Genomic DNA, 24,608 nt, shown 5'->3' with positions numbered 1-24,608 from the left:
TTTAGCTTCCCTTGTCGTATCAAAACAAAAGTTTGAATCAAAAACATGCTTAGGAATAATTCTTGGGGCAGGGGAGAAGGTTGCACAGAGCCTTTTTTTGTACATCTCAAGCACAAGGCAGAAGTGGTCAAGAGTTGTAGCCCAACAGTGTAGATGGGAGGAAGGGGGAGAGATGCCGTCCAGAGCGCTCTCAAGGGAGCACAGAAAGCCTGGTAGGGAAAGCTGCAACAAGGCAGCAGGACCAGATGGTTTAATCCTTCCTGCCCGTTCTCACTGCCTTTGGCGCATCTCTGAAATTTGTTCAAGTACAAGCCGTGAGATGGGGTAGGACAGTTAGGGTTGTAAACAACTGGGACTCATCATCATACAGTTGCCGTGAGTATCTAAACAATGGGGTAAATAAGAGACCAAACTAAGGCAAAGCAACACAGGAACTGAGGGCAGATTTGAGGTCTTGAATGTTGTGGAACAGTATACATACTCACGCGTTTTTTTGCAGCTCTGTAGTAATATTTTCTGTTAAGGCTGCAGTGAAACACTGAAATTCAGTCTGCTGCACCGCTGAGCTGCTGCAGGCCCGTTTCCATGAAGCGCAACGTTAGCACACTCAGGCTCTCTGAAATCAGGCACCTAAATATGGGTTGACTACTGCTTTCACATTCTGTATACTTAGCCAAGCTGCTTGAAGTTTTATCTGTATTTAAACACCCTGGAAGAGGATGCCAACCAGTTAGCCCCTGTAGAGTCTGCCTCCCACTGCAAAGCTGCCAGAAGCTTCTTGCAGGATTAATGCACAAGCTCAGCTCTGTGGGACAAACTGTGCTGCCAGTTGAAGACACAAACAAACTAGAGCACACAGCCAGGAAAAAAGCTCTCACAACTGTCTACCCTGTAGCACTGATCTAAACAGCTCAAGCTACCAATGTCTGAAACATCACTAGGGTCACAGACCATAAAAAGAGATGTTAACTGTAAGTGCCTCAGGATAAATTCATTCCCTAGAGATAACACAGAGAATCCAGTCATGCTGCTAGTGCTGAGAGGTTTGGCAGAGAACTTAAAAGGGATATGAGACTGCACCTAGGTTTCCAGGCTCTCCTGCATTATATTTCTTCTCCTGGGCATTATTGGCCAAGCTACAATCCAGGAATTATTTTTCTTTCTTTATATCTCCAGGTGCTAGGCCAAAGGGTAGAGCCACTCTGGTAGTGCTAAAGCTACAGACTTCCCTGCATAACGCTTCTCCTCTGCATGTTTCACGCAAGAGGGTGATGCCTTCTACAACAGGAAACAAGCCAGAGCAAAGGGCGCATTTCTCCTCTGCTCTGAGCAGAAGTTAACCGCTCCTTCCCCCATATCTGTGTTATAATTAACAAATAAAGCAGTAAGTTGCTACTGATTGAAATAGCTTCCTGTTTCCACCTTGTAGTTCCCACTGAAAATTGCCACTTGAAAAATAAAGAGAAGGAAAAGAACTTTTCAGAAATTGTGTTTTTTCACGTGTGACAGGATAGCTCTTCCTAAGCCTGTACTTAGCCTGAAATTGTGCTATGTTTTGGAAAGATAAACCCAGCAGCTGATTAACAAATGCTACTCTCATCCTGAATTACTCAGAAGCTCTGCAGAGATCACATTAGTACCAAATGAGATGATTCTAATCAGGGGTATAACAGCAAATACAGATTAGTTTATAATTAATGCAAAATTAAGTGGTCATCAGGGATGCTGATTTAAACCTCTTGGAAGATAATAGAACACAATTTAAAACTCTTTGTCTTTTCAGCACCTACTGAAGAAAGGTGTCCCTAACATGCATGATGAGAAAGGTCACATCTTAGGGCACATCTGATAGTACCTTGCTGTGTTTAAAAGTTTCAAGTAATATGACTTAATAAAAACTCATTTTCTATTTCCAGGTCTTGTTCCTGCCCTGTGGACTTTTGTCCAGTCTGAGAAGATCAGCCTGCTCCCATGCCACAGCCTGCCAAAGCTCACAGATTTCAGCACTGCTATTCTGCTTCTCCAAGCAACAGTTCGGGACAGGACAGTTTACTGGGTAAGCCCAGACTAATAGAGCTATACTCTTTCACTTACACAGTTGCATTTCTAGGGCAACTCCACCAGAGATGGATTTTCATCAGTGTAATACAGAGCAGAGTTTAGTTTTCTAGAAAGGAAGGAAAGCTAGTGGCTTTCCTTCTGCACAGGAGGCGTTTCAGCTGGGGAACCATTTTCCTTGAGACGGTTTACACCAGGGTAAACCTACAAGACTGGGAATGCTGGGGACAGGAGAAGTGATACCAGGCTGAAGCCTGAGAGCTTAAGGACCCAAGAGATGAGCTGCCTGAGCGTTTACTTCAAGCGGATTCAAGAAACGCAGCTCGGATTTGCTATTTACTCCATCCTTGGGGCCAAATACACCTTTCACGTACACAGCCTGGTAAAAAAGTTATCTGGTAACTTTGGACTGTATGAAACTGAGCATAAAGTATGAAGGTTCTCGCATTCTGCTTTTGTGAACTCCCAATGTTTTTAGCATAAGAATATTTTTGCACTTACCTGCAAACAGTTTTGCAGTTTGTATAGATCCCATTTGAATGATTTGTGCTCTCCAAACACAATCAATCTTAACATAAGGTTACAAGAAGCTTCATAAATTTCTAACAACCCTATTGGAGATTTCCTGGGCAAAATAATTTAAAAATTAGTCTACATCATTACATTTCAGAGCTGGACTTTTGAGACAGTGACTCACATGGCAATTAGGAATAGTATTTCTAAAAAAATTCAGTTGAACGAACACAACCGTTCACATCTGCAAAATACTACTCCAAATCTTTTTCAAATTGGCAGTTTAGTCATTGTAACTTACTGGCTGACACACTGGGGGCATAATACGTCATTGCTCTTAGTCCAGCTCCAAATGAAATGGTCACAAAACATATCACAGTGGTTTTTGGATACAATCTCAAAGTAGACTTACATAATCATTCCAAATAAATGCACTGGAGACTGAATTACCACTGATCTCTAAACCTGGAAGGACAACAGGATTGTACTTACTCTCTACAATGTCTCTTTCTTGTCCTAAATTAACCCAAATCTGTCTTTAAATTATTGCACCATATCCTGTGTTTTCATGTAACAAATATTGATTAAAAACTCCCAGACAAAATTTAAAAAGTTCATGGTTTTGTAGCTGCAGGACACCAGTTAATGAAGAAAAGGAATGCAGTTCACTTGAGAACTGCAAAGATATGTTGCCAGTAATGACAAGGAGAACATGATGCAGATCAGCAGATAAATCATACTCTAGAAAATTTATACCCTTCACCAATTTCAGTAATTGCTTTTTTGCTGTACCCATGTAACCTGGTGCAGAGAAAAGAAATGTCATTACTTACAAAGGTAGACATGGAATTAGGCAATGAAAATAACAGCTATAAAACAGATGAGCTGGGCACCAAATACTGCCCTGTACAGGTATGTTCCTATGTTCCCACGGGTCCACATAACTTGCCAGTGTAGACGTAGTCCTCTCCATAGAGGTACTTAGCTTACATGTCTTAAACTAGGTGGAAGAGGAATTGAAAATCTACTCTTCCATGGTAAAAAACTTAAAGCCTGAATGTAAACATTTTCCTTAATTGTTGAACTTTTAGTATTGGGCTTTGTTGTCATGGTATTCACCTACTCCTAGTTAATCCAGTCTGTAGTTCACCTTTTGTAGTTCACTTGAGGTGAAAGAAGCTCCCACCAAGAAAATCATAAAACCCTATGGTATCACTTCTCTCACATTAAGGACCTATTCATGTAAATAAGGCCTTTTGCTGTTTTTCTGCATGAGCTAAATTCCACCTAGAGTACATTTCACCAGTAGGCTCTTGTGTTTAATTTAAGACAAAAAATTTCTGCTTTCTACTGCATTTAAATCTTGATCTCCATCTGCTGTTCTTCAAATCATGCCTATAGATTACCAAAAAAAGATCTTGTTCTCTTGTGATTGTTCTACTGCACACAAAGCAACCTGGCTGGGGGTTTTACTGTTTTATTCCTCTTTGTAGTTACAGCACATTTCATTTTCCTATCACATGGAAAAAAACAGCATGAAAATAGCCGAAATTTCAAAAAAGAAATTATTTGCATGTCAGTAATCACTTGTGTGCAATGGACCTCTGTACCCAGACAACAAATACCACTCTAGGCTCTAAGTGATCATTATCAGTCAATTTTAGAACTAGAGTAAAAGCGTGCTAAGGAGCAAAGCCATCACTAAATACTGAAATAACATCGGACTGTATGCACTGTCCGTTATTTACATGATAAAAGAACATATCAGAAGCAACATGTGGAGAGTAATCTCTCCAAGTTTACAGCTCAGCTCAAAGACAGAATATATACAAATTTTTCATTAGTTTCAAGATTATTAAAAAATGCTTCCCTCATGCTGCATTTACGAGGAACTCATAGGAAGGTATAAAAATCAGCCTGCCTAGCATGCCATAACTCATTAGCCTTACTACCACTATGATAAACACACTTTAATTCATAGTGATTGAAAAAATTAAATCTGTATTTTATTAGGAGATTTAAAACTGAATGTCAAAGGGACAACAGTTATAAATACACTCTGGTTCTGGTTACTCCAAGCCACCTTTATGGGAACAAACTTCTATATCAGCCACATAATTGAGAGCAAAAACTTCGGGTTTTCTTAGACTCATCAGCTCAAAAACTCATAAATAATTAAGGCACGCGAATTTGAACAATTAACATAATTCCATTTTCCAGAGTCTTGTATTACTGCACAGTCTTCTTTTTTTAGATTATTTGGTTCTCCAGCATTCCAGTTTCTGTAAGTTACAGCCCCTCCATTCAGATACATGAACCTGCCTTCAGTCTGTTCATCAGATATCCCCATATAGGCCTGCTTTGAAGGTCTTATTAAGTCTTTTAAAGCTGTATTCTCAGCCTCATTCCTAGGAGCAAGTGTACTTCCAGCTTTTGCACAAAGGGATTTTCCACTGTCAAAAGTATCTTCTTTTCCAGTTGAGACAAATATGTTTTTACCAATACTCTTGATGTTCTTTAAAATCAAAGCTAGAAACAAAAATGAACATAATTGTATTATACCAAAAAGTGATTATTTATCCATATCACAATTGTACTTCAGAAGTAGCTAATACCAGCTATAAACAGACCATTTGTTGAAGTACTAGGCAGAATCCAATAGAAGCCAAACAAAATAGACACCTGGAAATATCAAGCCCACACTTCAAGAAAACTAGAATTTCACAATGAACTGGATCACAAGTCTTGTTCTGATGTTTTTCATTTCCAGTTCATATGGTATTACAGCTCTTGGATCAGGATCTGAAGGAATTCACGCTCAAATTGCAAGCAAGACAAAATAGTTTGCCAGGTTTCAATGCAAAAATCACAGATCAATTAAAATCATACAAAGGAACTGAGCTGCAGTTAGGAGATCTTCTATGCCTATCAGCTTTATCACATAAACCAAAGTTGAGGGACTGTAACAAAATGCAGGGTTTAAAAGCAACAGAGCAGAAAGGGGAGACACAGGGACAGCTTTAGCGAGCCTGGGAAACTGAGTATTTCTCCAGAAAATTTAAATTATCTTAGGAGCAGTAGGAATACATAGCTCACATGCCTGACAGGCTTCATGAAAAGCCAATGGAAAGTGAAGCTCTTGTTCATTTAGCAGATAAAACTGCTAGCAGCAATTCTTTTGAAACACAGTTGCTGTCTTTAATGGGCAAGTTATTTTATCTTATTGTCTTTAATAGGTTTCTGGGATTAGTGTGAAGGGAGTCTACCATCGTATAACGATACAAAAACTGGGACATATGCACAGTTAAATTTTCACCTGATGTTGTGGGAATGGTACCAGCACAATGCTCTTGGGGGCAGGGAACCCCCGCTACACTCCTGTGCCAGGTAAAACCTCCACAACGGTTACAGACGACCTTTTCTAGCGTGCTGATACATGAGCACAGGAGGACAAAAGGGAGATGGCTGAAGAGATTACTGCTACCAGCTCTTCAGCCTCTCCGTGCTCTTCAATTTCTTGCCCCGATTTCAGGTTACTTTCAGGCCTTATACATAACTGTGGCTTCAAAGTTGTGCTTTCTCCAGGGAAGACACTCCCCCTTGGAAGGATGGCCAGCGGGTGGTGCGGAGCTATATGACTATTCTGCTGATGCTCGTGATGTGGTCATCATTTCCTCCCAAGTTAATTCAAGAATGATGTTGGGCCTTGTGCTTTTCCTAATGCGGCATTTGTACCAGGGCTAGTAGTGCACTGATGAGACATTCTTTGGAAGTTTTCACACAGTATCTCTTGAGAAATTACTTGCAGGCAGGCCCAGGCAGACAACATCCCAATCCATGTCTACTCATAGAAAATTACCTAGAACTGAGGCAGTAAGAGAAATGTAATGCAATGCTTAAAGCACAAGCACCTGCGGAACAGTAGCTGATCCCTCAGTCCATGTAACAAAGCCCCTGCCCTGGATGTTGGCCAAGTGATCCTTAAAGTTTGGCAGGTCAGTTCAGGAAGGACGTATTCAGTGAGAGAGCATTTAATTAATGACCATCTCTCCTGAGCAACACAAGAGAAATTTGTAATATTTGTTCCAACCTACTGTTTTCCGTCCTTTCTCCAGCACAAGCATGTCCATCATTATATCAGGCCAAAAAGAAAACTAATCAATGGTTGGACCTTACCTTTTTTATATCTATTTAGTTCAGCCTCCAAAACCTGTACTTTTGTTTCCAAAGCAGTTACTTGTCTCTGCAGGTTACTACAACTAGGAGTTAAGGGTGTTATTTAGTAATTTATATTAAAATGGCTACACAACAACTGTCTCTGAGATGCTTAGCTCTCCTGTAACTTGATGCCATGTGAGAGAGCTATTTGGTTTCCAGAGCAGAAACCACAGGCCACATTGCAGATTTGTTCCGTGGGAATTTGTCCCGCTGGGAGAGCCTTATCCCTGACTGGGATCAATACTTGGGTGGGCTTTAAATTCTCAGGGCTGCCAAAGTCATCTTCTATTCAGAGGGAAAAGCCCAGTTCTCAAAGGTGAAACACACATGTAAACATTTTTAAATTAATTCAAGTTGATGTAAAAAAACACATGAACAGGCAAAGAATGAAAGAAAAAATGCTGTTTAGAATATGAGATAGAACATTTGTTATTTCACTCACAGACAACAATAAACTAGTGACTCATTCCAGACACTTTTTTTCCCCCAGTTATGTTGGTCAGCTCATCTCCTGTGGAACAGATGGTTTATCTTTCTGCTCCTCACACTTCTGGAAATCACACCTTTCCTCAAATGATGTTATAAGAATACTGGACATTAACACAAGTATTTTTTTGAAAAATATACTAAAAGGTTGAAAACCAGATTATAGAAACATGAGATATTTATTTCTTACTTCCATGTTCTCCTTTTTCTCCTTTCTCTCCTTGTGCTCCTAAATCTCCTTTTAGGAGACCCAGAAATCCTTCTCCTAGAAGGATTTATTTAAAATAAAATTGTTTAAATGTTTTCTAAGTTTTTTCCCCACTATGTTTTCTTAGTGCTTAGAGAGAGTACCAAACACTGACTCTTCTTCTCCCCGCCCCCGGGAAAGAAAAACATCTCAGGAAAATTGAATTGTTCCTGTGGAAAGCTTCATTTGCTAGGAAATGCATTACTTTGATGAAAAATTCTTCACTACACCTACTTATGGCACTGAAAATCCAATGAAATAAATGCTGTCTCATGTTATTGCAGAGGTACACATGCTCTGAAACCAGAAAGCCAATATACTTCAGCTGTAATCCAATCAAACATCACAGTATATGATCTGGAAAATGAGCTAAATCATAAGATTAAGGATACTTCTGAAGCAGTTTGTTGAAACAGATAGTGCTGGCTTTACTTATTTCCACCACGAAATTGCGGAGAGCATGCTGAGGCTATGTTGACCAGAAAATATCTATATAGAATATCAATATACAGCACTGAAATTTTATGTCATAGTTCATATCAAGTGGTGTTGATAATGATGGGAGTTTGCTTGGAGGTTGAAAAGCAATTGTCTAATTCCAAGACATGTAGTATACACATGATAACACAGACAGGATACGGTAAGAAAGTATATGATTCCATATGTACTTATTAAGTGTTTGGACAGAAACTGTGATTTGGAAACTTGAGAGAGCAGGTGACTTAGTTCTACCACATGACAGAAAGCACTTGCTGATCTATTTGCTGTTCGCAGCAGTGCATGAAAAAAGTTACCTAGCTGACAAATCATGCCTTGGGGGAATTTTGTGGTTGGAACTTAGTGAGTATGAAGCAATCAAGTTATGACCATCAGATTAGTTGCCAACCCTAGCAAGCATGATTTCTGGTTTTGAGAGCTGGCTGCTGGAAAGAAAAAGCAATAATCATTTAGTAGGGTATCATAGGAAACTAAGTGATTCAGAGTACAAATGGTACAATCAGATTAAAATCTCATTATGTCTCTGTTTTATGGGCTGCTGTGAAAATGTATTGTATTTTTTTGTTTATTAAAAGCCAAGTTTTTAGAGTAGCCTTATAAATGCAGAGGGCATTTTCAGCTTCCTGAAACTGTGCGGAGCCTACAAAAGGTTAATGGGGCAGAAGAAAAGGAGAGAAGTAAAAAGACGAAATGAAGGAATGAAGGAGGCATGAAACAAGACTAAAGGGATGATAAGGAGTGCCAAAAATACAATATTGCTAAATGGTCATAGCTCTGTACCTCGTTCTCCCTTTTCACCTTTGGGACCATCTCTTCCATCTCTGCCTGGTAAGCCATTGACTGCAGGAGCACTGCACTGAATTACTGGGCAGGAATAAATTTTCTCTTCAGGTTTATCTGTGTTAACTGAACTTATTATCATCAACAGTGAAAGCCAAAGTACCAAGGCATTGAAAGGCTTAAGAAGAGTCCTTGCTAAGCCCACAGATCTGTGACAAATCAAGCAGAGTAATTTCATAAATTTCTCCATTTACATAATTTTAAAGGGTTGCCTACGAAAAAGTTGCCTACATTGCCTAGGAAATACACTTCCATCTTCAGCCAAAAGACCAAGAACAAGGGATAGTGTCTGAACCATTTCATCTAGCCTCTGATTGTATCTTTATGTATGGAAACCAGAAAAGAAACAACCAAACTTACAAGAATCTGAAAATCTCAAGATGTAATGAAAATACCTAATATAGCAACAGTCATCAATCTCACCATTCTGCAAATCCATTTTGATGTTTTCTTCATTGTGTGTCTAAATGTAAAGCATTTCTCTCATGCCAAATGAGTCATATGGTATCCCAGTTTGGGATGAATCCTGAACTCTCCAGCTATTGCATTTCTGCTGGAACTCTTCTTTCCACAGTTATCAGGACTGCTGTATGTCTAAGCTTAAAGTGATTAAGCTATTTCTCTTGATAGCATCTCCACTACTAGCAAACACCCATACCTTAAAGCTTAAATGCATTTAAGTAGTAATGATCTGATTGCCTCCCAATTTCTCCTGTCAGACCTTGTGTATTAATAAGATACATTTCTTCCTCAGTATTACACCTCAGAGCTGAAGTCCTCTTGGATCCCAGATCTGCAGTACTTTGCTGCCCTCTCTGAGCAGAACAACAGTAACAGGCAGTAACATCATAAGGTAAAGCTCTGCATGATGTTCTGACAAGCTGCACCACAGTAATCGTCCTTGATTTTAATATGAGGGTCAAATTTGAGGCAATCATGTCCCATGTATTGTGTTTAACAGGAAAAAAAAAAAAAAAAAAGAAACTACCACAAACATGAGCTGACAAACTTTTATAGTAAATAAGCCACATACTAAAGTCAATTGGCCTTATTTTCTCCCAGTTCTACCAGTTAAACTGAAAAACAAGCCTAAGGAAGCACCATTTGGTTGACAGATTGGGGTAAGGAGAGAAAATCAAATCCAGTGTGAATTTTGCTAGTCACCTCAATTATTTCTCTTTATTTTAAGCTTCAGAAAAGGTTACCCACAGAGAGCAGCTTCCCCTGTCAGGTTTCATCTGATAAAGTACAATATGAAGTATAATCACTAGCATATTACTGTGAGAACATTATCCTTAGGATAAAAAGCAGAGTTTAAGAAGCACCACTTTTCAATATACTTCTTTGTGGTTCCTCCATTAGGCTCACATCAAAATCTGGGCAATGGCATACACCAAAATAAAATAAGGAAAGGTATTTAGGTAACTAGTATAACAAGGCTTGAATCCAGGTTTATATTTCTTATCCAGCTTCATGGACTCAAGCCAGTTCTTAACAGCCCTCTAAGGATCTCCTTCTGCTGAATTTTTATACTATGTTAATTATCCAGTACCAGGGAAGTTGAGATTGCTGCTGTCTCCCATGAAGGCAGCAAGCAAAGCTCAAAATAATGAAAGTTAGGAAGGACTTCATAATAAAAGAAAACTTGAAAACAAAATGTTAACCTCTCGGAGAAGTCCTCTCCCCACAGAGATTCAGCCTCACGCAAACCTTTGTTGGTTTTACCTGCCAGGAGCTAAGATCTATTTACCTCCAAAGTTTTCCAAGTTGACCACCCCAATCCTTTATTCTAGGAGAGACAAAGTGTCCGTTTACCTTTGGCAAATTGGTGGCAGGGTTTCCTAGCAATGAAATCACTTCCCAAAGAGACTAATGATAATGTGCACCAACAATGGTTTAGATAAAAAAGCAAAATGTTCCAAATTTCTCACAAAAATGGAACAAATCTTAGGGAGCTGAAATAGGAAAAAAAACAGGTTTTGCAATCCATAACTATATTTAGAGAAAATGGAGAATCCCACATGGAGAATCACACTAAATGCGGATGTAGTGACAGTCCTCAGGTCCCAAGGCTTACACAGTTGCAGGCTTTCTCAACAGAGAGATCAGAATTAGGCCTTGAGAGATGCCATGAAACTTATATTTAGGAGGTAGCTAGTTCTGGAGGTCCTATTTAAAGACATAGATCTCAAGTAATTCTTTTGTTCCTCCATAAAACATGCTTTAGGACACGATTCACCCAATGCAGGTAACAGCAGGGAAGGGATCCTGGAAGAGGCAGCAGGGAGTCCTTGTTCCAGACCTAGTCTTCGAAGTGACAGCTCTGAATCATCAGCCCAAAACCCGAGAATCTGACAGCATAGGACAGCCCTATTGAAGTCAAATACTAGGGAAACTGCTCCTCAAAAGCAGATATTACATTTATACAGAGAATACTCAAGGGCAGAATGCTATTAAACTGATGGATTACATCCTGCTAACAGTCCTCCTCATCAGCCTGCCATGCTCCAGTAGGGCAGCCTACAAAAGTCCTTTCTAGCCAGCATGTCTGCACCTGCAAGGGTTGCATGGCCTCAGTATGGTCAAATACTTATCACAGCAAAAGACATCTTTACTTACGAACACCTTTACTTGATCAGCATACAGTGAAACTCTTATCGCACCACTGGCTTCCCTGACAGCCAGCAGAACAGAATGTAGTAGACAAGAAATGGAACAGAAACCTGCTGGGTTTTTACCATAAGGATGAGCCTGCCAAGAGAAAAAAAAATCCCTTACATTTCTACTAAAAGCTGTAATTTTGTGCTTTGTTTTGGGAAGAGGTTGCTTACTGGTTTATCTCTGTCTTGCACAATCCTAACAATTGCCTACCTCAATCTTACCACCCCTATTTACAGGTACTGCGTATGACGTTCTGGGAGTGAGCCCTTTGCACTTTGCCTGGCCTTGAACAGACATTGGCTGTGTTACAGTACAAAGGAACAACCAAAAAATCAGGCACTGAAAGTTTTGACTGTAAGGTTTTTCCCCTTTATTCAGTCAGTGGGTTCTTTTTTGAATAACCTAGGAGAGGGAAGGATATTTGAGGCTTGCTTGACTGCAGTGACTTTCCTGCAATGTACTCTGAATTATCCCTGGAAAAAACTTGGCCAACTCCAACATACCCGTTTATGTTTAAAAATGGGATGTGGGATTTGGAAAAACAACATGGGGTGAAGGAATATATCTTTATACTTTTAAGTAAATCACTTACTAGTTGTCTTCCTGTAATGCTAGTGATGCAGTTAGTGATTACAATAAACTTCTCAATAGAGCTTGCACTGTCCAGCTGGCTATGTGTGGACATGAAGAGTACAGTAGCAAGAACAGTATGTGGGATAATGCCACAGGTAGCTCTGCAAAATTGATAACAAAATATAATGCTGAGGAAGAGATGTCTTGGGAAATTCTGCTTGCAGAAAATTTCCTTACCCAGAGGAAGGTCTGTTAGACATCTCCAGCTGCAAAAACCAATTCAAACTCTACCCCTGCAGCAGTGTCAGGAGTGATTTTGTTCCCAACATCCCATTTCTGGGGCTGTTATTCTCTGATGCAGTGGCATCAGATAGAGATGTTGTAGGCTGTCAGGCTGCCTTTGTATCTTTCCTGTTCAGGAGCTAGAATAAATTTAGTCTCAGTGAAAATAAAATTAAAGGACCAGTTCAGAGCAGTGCTATTTGTCAGCCATAATTTGATAAAAACATTGTAGAGCCAACATCATTTAACAGAGGTTTGGAATTAGAGATCTATTTTTTTAAATAGGAATCTGAAATTTCCACACTGACCTTTGCTATTTTGGACAAGAGCCAAAGGTGGTATCTATATGCTGTCAACATATAGCATCCAGGGCTCATCCTGTAACCTTGTAACCCACAAAAATGTCTGGTTTGTTGAATGTCTGTTGAACTTCCCTGAAGGTTGCTTGCCTGCAAAAGCAGAAGTATGAAGCAGATAGGATTCTCAGCAATTTCCCCACCCCTAGGTCCTCGCCAGGTCAGGACACCACCTTGCTGAAACGTAGTTTGTCACACAGTAGAAATTTTATTCAGCTGTGGCAAACCCAGCATGTTTATACGTGGTATCCAAACCTACAGGACTATTGCAAATTCCTGCATCAAGTGACAAATAAAAATCATACGGACAGGTGGCTTAGTATTCACAAATTATTAAAGCCTTTCTTCACTGGATTTGTAATTTCATTTTCTATCTCCTTATCTATACAGCCTTTCCTTCCTCCAGAATTATTTGGTTCTCCTGATTCCCAGTTTGAGTACTGAGTTCCTCACTATTTAGATCCTTGAATGTACCCTCTTTCCACATGTCATTCATTTGGGGGAATGGTCTTATGTCTGGCTGCTCTTTGATACATGGTGCAGCTCTCTGCAGATTTCCTTGGAGAAGCAAGCAGCTCAGCACGTGAGAACACTTGGCTTTTGAAGTTTCAAACTTGCCTTTGGAGCCATCAGTTTTGAGTATTCTTCACCAGCAGCAACATCTTATGGGAACAACAGAAGTGGGAACTATATCCAATTATTTTCATCACCACATAGCAGGGTGACAGCTTCTAGACGCTTCCAAAAGAATATATGGCCAAAGCAGTGGATAGAAATGCACAGCTAGCTCATTGATTGACTTTGATGTCAGACCAACAGAGTGCTCTTATCCCCAAACCAGGAGTTTACAAAGTATTTCAAGCTTTTCATTGAGACAACTGGAATCAGCATTAAAGACTTTCGAAGAACAAAACCCTAGGAATAACCTTGTTTCAGAACAACCTCAGACCAGGCATTATGGAGCACCATTCTTAACAGGTGCTCATACAGTGACTTTAATTAGAGCTCTTAGATGTAAAATGGAAGCTGTCCTGTGCAGGATCTTTTTCTTCTGAATTTGTAGTGATTTATCCCTTGCCTGTGTAACCTACCATGCCTCCGTATGTCTGCACAGTAAGAAGGACGGAGCAGAGCTGAAGCTCTTAATTTAATTCTGGTCACTTGTGAGCCTGCCACAGAGACTATGCAGATGAACAGTTGCTTCCAGTTTTGGGCTAGTACCCTGAGTCAACCCTCCTTAATGGTAAAATATTTGGATGTCCTGTGTACATTCTGTATATTAAGAGCAAGGTAAAAGTATCAACTGCTTGTGAGAGAGAAGGGAATTTATATAGCAGGACAGACTAGGAACAATGCCGTAGTAATAACACAGATAAGTACAAACAGGAATAATACTGTAACTATTATTACAGACTCTCACCCTTTGTTCATGGTAGAAATTAGACAGCATAAGCACCAGCAGGTATAATACTCCGAGTTCATGTCTATGTATAAAAATAAAGACCTAAACAAGCAGATCCCAGCAAGTTTCCAGTGGACATTAATGAGAGTCAGATATTCTTTAATTTATTTTTCTCTCCTGGACCAGAGAGCTGACAAACTAGGAACAAAGTGGAATTTTGTACCCCCTTCCCCTCCCTCAAACTTTAAATCACTGCATATTAGTCTGGACCTAAGTTTATAAACCAAAAACTATTCCTGTTTCTTATTAAAAACAGACTTTGCAGAGGTGCTGAGTCTGTACTTTGGAGTTTGCAAGGCCAAGCGTATTATTTTTACAGAAGCTGGATGAGAGCGAGACAGTTCTGAAGCAGACCAGACCAAAAAAACCTAAACAACCTGCGTAACTCGGAGGAAGTTCTGTTTGAGATTCAGACAAAGTTCACAATTCACACAGGATCCCTCGCTTGGGGTACCGACTATTAAGAACACACATACCGAGTTTCTCCTCCTATTTGGAAAATTTGCTGACTGTCACTTGAGCTAAAAGAGATCTGAGCTCTAAGAGCATGAGATTCAGAACGAACATCAAGATGCTGTTCTTAACCGTCCCTAGTCAGCTGTTCTGCTTTACCCACATTGTAAAAGTTTGACTATAAAGTCTTCACCTTCATAGAGATTTAAGGGAACTTACCTTATACGTTTCTAATTTATCTGTGTGTAGGCCATCCATCACTCAAGAAAAGTTTTTATCCAGCCACCAGGCTGCTTTTCACCCAGCTTTCTGTTTGACTTCTGCAAAGAATGCATTGCTTAGTGCAACTAGAAATCTAAGCACAGTGTAAAATCATGACATATTTACACCTCTATATTTGAGAGCAGCTACAGTCTTGTCCCAATAACAGAAGAATTAGGGAGTTAGAGAGACAGAGGATTTCACAGGGTTTTTTTCTGGTCCAGCATACCCACATACAAAGATAAATTACAGTGCTTCACGATAACCACAGTTTACACCTTACATTCGACTGAATCAAACAAAAAAATATGCTGATGCTTACATGTGTGTATGGTGCTGAACTGTTCGTTGCTATATTGCTCTGTGAAAGAAGTGGTTAAATCTTGCCATCAAAAAGTAACAAAACAAAAAATAAATGCCATTCATACGAAGTTCATAGCACATAGTCTAACTCTTGGGCTAGTGGGGTCTATAGACTAATGGGGAATTTCTGCCCTTCATTCATCTTGGAGGAACAGGAAGCTTCTCTCTCTTTTCCTTTGTGTTGCTTTCATCCACTGGAAATGAAACATGAACGGAATGGGGTTATTTTCTGTTCAGACTGCTTCAAACACAAGCCTTTTCTTGATGCTTAAGGGCTCATAAACACCATGTCTGATTTCCAGCTTTTCACTCTAGCCACAACAGAGGATGCAGAATGGCATCTTTTGCCAAAGTTGGATGAATTGTTCACATTTGATGACCGATTGGTCAAGTAAAGACTTCTCGAGGGTTTTCTTCATGTTGCAACAAAAATTTGTGAAGCAAAGGCCTCCGCAAGCACGCAACAGTTGAGATTCACATACAGTTGAAGTATCAGAAGCGGTAAACACATTTTGCTTCTCACTTTAAGTGCACATTGAGAAACTTTTTGTGAAGATTGAGCAGATCAGAATCGAGATAAAAATTCCACATAGATGTAGTAATACAGGGTAGAGTCTGTTCACACTGAAAATTCTTTAATATGCACAGCAAAGCTGGCAAAGCATGGTGTAGTTACTGAGATTACCTACTGAGATTATGGGATCAGTGAAGTTCCTACACTTTTTCATGACTTTTATTATGTTTCTTAATGATTCTAGAAAAGATTCAAAGTCATTAGTAGGGTCTTTGGGACCTGCATTTGCACAGCTGATCTAGAAGTACTTAATATGGGAAACAACAGATGCTAACTAGGCAAGTGAAAGCACTGCCAATAATGAATAAAGTGGCCTGTAAGTGACCTCTGGTGGACAATAAGAACAGCGTTAAATTTGTTTGCTTTGTATTTCTCAGGAGAGTAGTTTATCCATTTAACTAGCTTACATCCATTCGGTTGAATATTATCTAATATTATACAATAATCAAAGACATTTTCCACTTGAAGCAAAAGTATTTCATGCAAAAAATTGGAAACTAATACAGGAACGGTAAAGTTTTGAATCATAAACTTTAAAAGCCTCTGTAACAAGACGGATTCTTGACTGTTGCATATGTACCATTAACACTATACCATTTACAAAATGAAGCTAAGGCAATCTTTCAGGTGATACAAAATTCACAAGCAATTTCAAAGGGAACAGAGTGGTCCTTTGAAGGTATGCAGTCATTCCAAAAACCACCAGCATTTCCCAGGTTGGGTGAGGTGGTGGAATCTGTTGCTTCCAGCACATGCAGGCTGTTGATCACAGCCACTGTACTCAATCATAAGAACTTTTATAGCTATGTACTACAATACAGAATATCCCCAAGGACCTTATCCTATTCCCAACTAAATATTTTTAAAGAGAATTGTAAACTTGGGAATTCATTTTGATCTCATGGCTCGAAGAGGCTTTCAACACTGGGTTTTGGCTCCCATGTTTGCAGAGTGCACATACAGTCTGAGAGACCACGAACTTTGTGCAGATCCATGCAGGACCGCAAACTCCCTGTTGGTAATTAGACTTGTTTTTCCTTCCTACTGTTTCCTAATTTCCACCTGGAGCTAAAACTCCAATAGCTTCTTGCATGGGTCTAACAATAGACATGGGAGATGGTTTGCTGTACAGAAATAACACACTGAAATTGTTCCCAAGGAGAACCAGTCTGTCTTGGCAACAGTTGTCCTGGCAACTAAGTCTCCTCACAGAGGATGATGGCCACTGATCCGTGGAAACTGATTCGTGAGTCATTTTTCTCAGAGACCAGCGCGGCTAGGGAATAGAGCTGCAGAGCCCCCACTATTTGGCTTTGCCCCCTCGCTCACATTGAGAGGGAACTCCCACCAGCCAAAGAGGTTAACTGAAATTCTGTACATAGATCCAGGACATTCTAACTACAAGGCAGACTAATAGGCAGCATCCTCACAGACACCTTTTTTTTTTTTTTTTTTAGCTAGTCACGTTAAGGACTGGCTTAACTGTCCACCAGGAGAGGAAAATTGCACTGGAAAAATCACATCACAAATATAAGTCAACACAGCTGTGACAGTACTAAGCAGAGCACAGATAAAAATGGTAGAGCACGTTTCTGTCTAAGTAGCTTTTCAGAAGACAGTGTGAAAGCTTTGAAGAGCTGTACAGCTTTTGATTTCATAACTGATGTGGAGAGCGACACAGGTGCTCATTGGGGCTAGTACTGCTCCAGGAAGGCTATGCTGCACTTGTAAGTGCACAGCCCCAGACCTGAGCCTAAGTAAAGCCTAAGGCTCATAACAAGGAGCTCATGCGGTGATGTTTTGCATTAGACAGTGTTCCTATTTAGCACATGCTATATTAATTGCTGCTTCTTCCCCTGTACAGCATGCGCCTAGCACTTATTGGTTGAAATGGCTAGAAATACAAAAGTAAAAATGCCTCTGTTTCAGCACCATTTGCACACACATACCAGCTATAAGAGCACAACATACGAAGCCTCATTTCCCAGCCAAAGCCTGCTGTTCCCTTTTTCCCTTACACTCCCAACTCTGAGAGGCCCAAGCACAGTTTGCCTCAACACCTCCTGGAAATGTCTGAAGTCTCCCACAAGGTGAACCTCACTTGGTCACAGCCACGGGGCTCTCACGCCAGGACGGGGGCTGTGGGGATGGCAACTCTCCTTCGCGAGATGATGAGCAGCCCTTTGGCTGCAGAGCTGCTGGTGGCGCCCATCCAGCCCGCAGACCTGAGCTGCCTTGAAATCCTGCTGCCCAGGCAAGGCAACGAAACAGAAAACAGCCATTTCATTTTCAAGGGCTTGTTATCCCTGAGCTGTCTCTCTCGAAGGATGCGACCCATGCATTGTCATGCAGGAGGAATGCAAAAGAGTTTATTAGATGGTAGCACAACCATTGCATGAATTAATATTTGCACAAGAAGCAGAGAAATATTTTTCATCAGTTTACACTTCTCTTTCCATTACCTGCACAGTAAACTCAAACACAGTAAATGTTTCAGGAGGCTATTAGGCAGGTGGACTCCCAGAGACTTTCAGGGAGAGGAAAAAGGCACCTCAAGCAATAAATCATGCACCCTGAAAATTGCATAGTAAGTACTTGGAGATATGTAAAATCCCACTTCTAACCTAAACGAGTAAACAACTTGAAAAAATGAGGTCAGACATAAAAATTATGAGCTGACTACAAATCAACTGCAAACATATTAAAGGCCTATATTTGTTCAAATACATTATTCATAAGAAATAATTTGAGCTGTAGTTGTATGCAATTTATGTTGCATAAACTTAAGCAAATACTTGTAACCAAAAGCTGATTTAAAGAATTAATGAGCAATCTCTAAATAAAATTCTATTACTAAATAAATTCCTCCCTGATTTGCAAAGCCATATGCTTCCTTTAGCATATATTCCAATACTCCTGCTAGCAGCTGAGCCCTGTAATGTTGGGATAGCGACAAACAGTTTAGGTCTGATCAAGCTCCTGTTAAACAGGACTGGTGTGAGTTAAGGGGGGAGAAACCATTGTTTTGGAAATGTTCTTAAAGTGTTTAAGGTTCAACAGCAACACAAGCCAATCGTACGTTTATGCTAAACAGCCACATTTCTTCTCTAGGATCAGTATTTTCAGAATTTTTAGTAAACAAATGAAGAGAAGGGGGAATGCACTTTTTCACCTCTACTAAAGCACTTCCATTGTCCATTACTGCATTCCTTTGGACATCAAATTTAGCAATGAACATCTCAGGCTAAGATGTACTGCAATATAATGTGGTACATCTGCACAGTTTGAATTGATGTACCATACTTGGCAGTGCTATCGCACTTTTTAGTAACTATAAGCAATTGGGAAATTCAGATTCCACATGCCTTTTAGACAGCTGTCTCAAAAACTTTTTCTACATGCTCTGCCAGAACTGTGTCATTTTCAGTAAAAAAAAATCTTTCAATGAGAAAATAGTTAGGCATTATTACCAGTTGGATGGATGTGCAAACAGTAAGTACAACCTCAGGGAAGAAGTTGTTTTTTTTTTTTTAAATCCTGGGATCTCCTTTCCCTCAGCTCCTCCTTCCCTTCTCTGCTGGCAAAATGTCACCATTATGGGCACAGAAAAGCAAGCCCACACCCAGGTGCCTGAGTGACCGTGTTTGTGTCTCGGTCCACGGCTTCTCTGAACTCAGTGCTAGCTATGGAAGAGCATGAAGAGTGGGCTTGGTTTGTGCTAACTGCACTGCACTAACTCCACACTCTTCTGCACTAACTCTGAACTAACCATGTGTATTACGCTGAAGCAATATTGAAGGAATACAACACTTATTTAACGAATAAATACACATTTACGCATCTTGAATAAAGCCAATGCAATAAAGTATTAACTAGCATCACTCTCAGTTTTGTGTGACCTTTTGCACTGAATTTAAATTGCCTGATTGTTATAGAATTTAAGGTAGATATCAAATATGTAGGCCGTTACATAGTGCATGGACAGTAATGCAGAACAAGCTCTTTCTCCCCAGTGCCTCCTCTGGATCTGACTCTCTCAAATACAAGGACAACAGAGATGAAGTTTTGCCTTTTGTAAATGTCATGCACAATTTCCCCACGTTATGGACTAAAACCAAAATGGACCCTCTTTTTTAATTTTTGTTTTGTTTTTTTTGGTTTTTTTTGTTGTTTTGTTTTGTTTTAAACCTCCTCCCCACAGTTTGGCTAATTTATGGCACCAGCCAAACAACTAGCTGCTGTCATTAATCTTTGATAGTATTACTACTCATCAGAAATCTAAGCTGTTGCATTTGTAGAGTATCTTTCCACAAAATGTGTCTTGGTATTTGAAAAACATTAGGGAATGAATCCTAACTGTTCATAAAAGGTAGCTGCCAAAAATATGGAAGCTATCAAGATTTTCCAGACCCAGGATTTTGAAACACTAGATCTTTCCAAAAAGAGTGAGCCAAAGATATCTTGATATGATGACAGAAATGCAAAAAATGGTTTGTTAATGTGTTCCGACGGCACCCGTTAGCTCTCAAATACCTCTCAGTCATGCCCCATCCAACAGGAGGTTTGCAGCTCCAGTGCAATAAGAATGACTTTTATTCTGTTAGTCACTTCTCTTGTATAGTCTGAATAATTTTTATGTGACCAGTAGTTTGAATATAATCTATAATGCAAAATGAGGTATATAATAGAACAAGATCTTCTGGCACAGGCTGTTTTCTGTTAGTAATTGCTCCAGTAGATGGGCAACGTCTACACCATTAAGTTTCTGGAGCCCCTTTTCGCTACAGCCCAGAGACATTTGTCATCTTTTCAAAAAGTCTGGTACCCCAAAGTTTCCATTGACCTCAATGAGAGCTGTGGGTTTCTAGAATTTTTGAAAACCTACCCGCTTTTTCTTAAGAAGCCTAATTTTAACATGTTAGTTTAAATAGCATGTCTAAATACAGACATAATTCTGAAAAATGTGGAACAGATCCCCAACAGCTTTCATACATACAAAAGAATTCCTAGAAAACAACCATCGTTTTCTCCCAATGTTTTCTAACTTGTTTTCCGATAATCATAGGATATATCACAGCTCTTACACACATAACTGTGAACTGACTAGTAAATGATAGATAAATAAGGTCATGGGAGGATTTATTGTCGTTAATATCACTTTGCAGTAAGAAGGAACATTCATTTCCTTTCAGTGAGTCACTACCCAGCAGATGGTTTCTGTTTGTCTAAAAGTGATAAGAAGGGCAGCATACAAGAAAATTAATTTTCACTGATGACAAAATGAATGAAGAAAGGAAGTCATGTAGCTGACAAACTTAAATGTGGAATACAAGCAGGAACGCTAAAATAGTGAATTTGTGACTGTGATACAGTACAGCCATAATGAGGACATCATTGATGCAATATAGTCCAAAATGTTACTTAAATATGATACACTGACAACATATAAAGCAACATGCACATTTATACCGAGTGACAAATAACCCAGGAACAGGTAGATTAAAGAGTCAGAAATTACTAACAGGATCCACCTTTTTATTCATGCATTTGTCCATTGTTCTCTTTTTACCACTCTGTTTTGTTTCTATTGATTTCCAGTTTGAGTTATAGGATTTTATTACTTACATGCCTAAGCACTTCTCTTGCCTGTGTATCATCTATTTCAGGTAATGGCTATGCCAAGCTACTATTTATTCTATAGCACTGCTCTCTGCTGACTTCCTTAGAGATGCAAGCTGCCTGGCAGCTTGGCAATGAAGAGCTTTTGAAGTCTCAAGTCGCCTTCAAAAATATCAGTGTTCAATATTTTTCCACAAGCAATCATGCCTTTTGGGAACAGGAGAATGAGGAGGACCCAGAAGCACAATACCTCTAAATTACTTTCAGCACAGCATAGCAGAGTAGCAGCTTCTAGGAGCCTGCTGAGCAAGGCCACATTATTTCCCTGAGTGACCCACGTGTGAGAGCACTGCATACAAATGCATAGCTAATTTGCCAATTTACTTTGATGTCAGTGCAGCTGAGTACTGCTATTCCAAATAAAAGTTCAAATGGGTTTCCAGCTCTGTAGCTCTCTGAAAGATCTAGGGGATGGAGGATCAAAGGGGTCCTGGAACAAGAAACCCTTTGAGATGGCCTTTACATTGCACTGGTGTTACTAAGATCCTGGAGAATTACTTCAGTCAGATCTCCAAGGAAGCTGCAGTAACTCTGGGAAATGTTTTTTCTCGAAGGAATATTGTATTTCTTGTACACACTGACTTGCCGTTGTTTATGCCATCAGTGTATGCCATGCAACAGCTTGGCTGTATCTCTCAGCTGAGGACAAAACAAAACCTGCAACCCCACAGGTGTCCAAATCACTTGCAAACCCAATCTCAATCTGATTCACCTTTCAAAATGTATCTGTATGAGGGAAGTGACTAACAGAAGCTGCTGTACCTATGCTACACCAGCTTCTGCTATCTATACAAGGACATTATTTCACCCTGAAAAGAGGAAGTGGACCTTTTTTTCCTACTTTTATGACACGTTTGTTTACGTTACAAGGCTTCTGTTTATAATGGTAGCTGTCATGGTTTAACCCCAGCCAGCACCTAAGCACCACACAGCCGCTCGCTCACCCCCCCACAGTGGGCAGGGGGAGAGAATCAGAAGGGTACAAGTGAGAAAACTCGTGGGTTGAGATAAAGACAGTTTAATAGGTAAAGCAAAAGCCACGCACGCAAGTAAAGCAATACAAGGAATTCATGCACTACTTCCCATCACCAGGCAGGTGTTCAGCCATCTCCAGGAAAGCAGGGCTCCATCACACCTAACGGTTACTTGGGAAGACAAACGCCATCACTCCAAATATCTCCCCCTTCCTTCTCCTTCCCCCTAGTGTATATGCTGAGCATGACGTCATATGGTGTAGGATATCCCTTTGGTCAGTTGGGGTCAGCTGTCCCAGCTGTGTCCCCTCCCAGCTTCTTGTGCACCCCCAGCCTCCTCGCTGGTGGGGTGGGGTGAGAGGCAGAAAAGGCCTTGACTCTGTGTAAGCACTGCTCAGCAATAACTAAAACACTCCTGTGTTATCAATGCTGTTTCCAGCACAAATCCAACCCATAGCCCCATACTAGCTACTATGAAGAAAATTAACTCTATCCCAGCCAAAACCAGCACAGTAGGCTACTCTTTTTATGTGTCTTTTGTTTTCTTTAAGAAAAGGCTGAACTATGCCACACAGTTCTTCTTATGTCTTTGAGCATAGTCCTTTTTGGTTCACACAGTCCATTTTTTCCAAGAAGATCCTCAACGCTTCCTGACCCAATGAGTTGAATCAGAGAAGCTGAAGAGAATGAGTTTAAGAGAAACAGTGCAAATAAAGCATATCATTACTTTAATCTCACAGCTTTGTAAACATTTGCAGATTGCTCTTAAAACCACTAGACACAAGCTATAACAACTAAAAGGAAACCCTAATCTTTTACTGCAAATGCAAAGTACAAGATTTGATCCTTATAGACCTTAACTGGAATTCCAGAACTGAATATATTCAAAAAGTTCAGATGTTTGCATTTATATCCTTCTTGAATAAATTCCTATAATTGCCTGAGTAATGGCTTTTTAAGCCTTCCTTTTGGCCTTAGTAAAATTATTTAAGTGGAAAAGAGGCATTGCTTTCTGTGCAAGTTTGCCCAGTCAGGCTTTGTAAAGTTACCTGATGGGAGGAGGTACAATAGTGAAAAGACTTCAGTGCTACACAGTGGATTTCTTCTTTCATCGTAGGATAATGTACAAAGTAGTCAATTTTCCACATACACTAAACAACTGCATTGACTTAGATATACTGGAAATATATAAATTATAATGTCAAGAGAAAATTCAGTTTCTCTTCTGAAATTAAAATCAGTGCTAACCCCTAATACTGCATTCATTAAGAGCGGTTTCTGTGGTAAATAGCAATTGCTATGTGTTACCGTGTGGAATCACAAATTTTACTACCTTACTTAACTTCAGAATGTCTTGGATTTATTGGAAAGTGTGAAGTGATGATGTTCTATTTATAGCAGTACCATGATGATGAATTAACATTACTGTAAGGTAAAGTAATTATGGTGAGTTAATACTGGCCTTATTAAAAACATGTCTTGACTTCAGTCTCCATTACTAGCTGAGCTGGGAGGCTCCTCCAGCTGGAAAATGGCTGCTGCATTATCTTGGTCTGCCTGTCTTTCTTTAGTACCCTCCTCACCATCTCTGCTGCTCTCAGGAATTCTGCAAGGAACAAAAGTGTAAAAATTTATTTCTTTTCTCCTTATATTTGCATAGAACAGCACTAGATGCTTTTGCAAAGGACATTTCTACAAAGAAAAATGTGGAAAGCAAGAGAAAAATATATTACCCAAATACCTGTCCTGAGAGGACAATGGCAAGATAAGAATTGTGTGCAAGTATGGCATATGTGAGAGACATTTCTGCCATCCTCTCTGGGCTGCTTACAGGGAAACCGCGAGCACCAATGCAAACCTATAGAGAAACTCTAGATATCTGGTAGCAAAGTAAATTAGAAAATAACTGGAGAAGACCCTGATGATATTCAGAGACAATAACAAAAAGCTTTGCAAGAACTGAGGTAAAGTATATAATTACAGAAGGCTCTTTTGGGGAGGGCTAATGCAGTGACTGATTTGCTAGGCAGAAGGGGCAAACCTGCCTCCTCTTCTGCCACTGAAGCTACAGTGCTGATGCACAAGGTTACTCGTTTGTGACCAGATATTG

General features: G+C 39.9%; 1 protein-coding gene across 1 annotated transcript in view; it reads right to left on the bottom strand.

The window, feature by feature from the left end:
• Positions 1-4,723: 4,723 nt before the first annotated feature.
• MBL2 (mannose binding lectin 2) overlaps positions 4,724-24,608 on the bottom strand; it is a gene marked incomplete at both ends in the record, with an annotated part of 197,836 nt that continues 177,951 nt past the window's right edge. Inside the window, 3 exons of the mRNA XM_082308762.1 lie at positions 4,724-5,100; positions 7,466-7,540; positions 8,801-9,009. Coding sequence (XP_082164888.1) covers positions 4,724-5,100; positions 7,466-7,540; positions 8,801-9,009 — 661 coding nt within the window. The remainder of the gene's footprint in view (positions 5,101-7,465; positions 7,541-8,800; positions 9,010-24,608) is intronic.

This window comes from Platalea leucorodia (assembly GCF_965183815.1).
Source record: "Platalea leucorodia genome assembly, chromosome: 4".
NCBI classification, from domain to species: Eukaryota; Metazoa; Chordata; class Aves; order Pelecaniformes; family Threskiornithidae; genus Platalea; species Platalea leucorodia.
The sequence above is the reverse complement of the archived record's forward strand: the minus strand, read 5'-3'. Positions and strand labels throughout refer to the sequence as shown.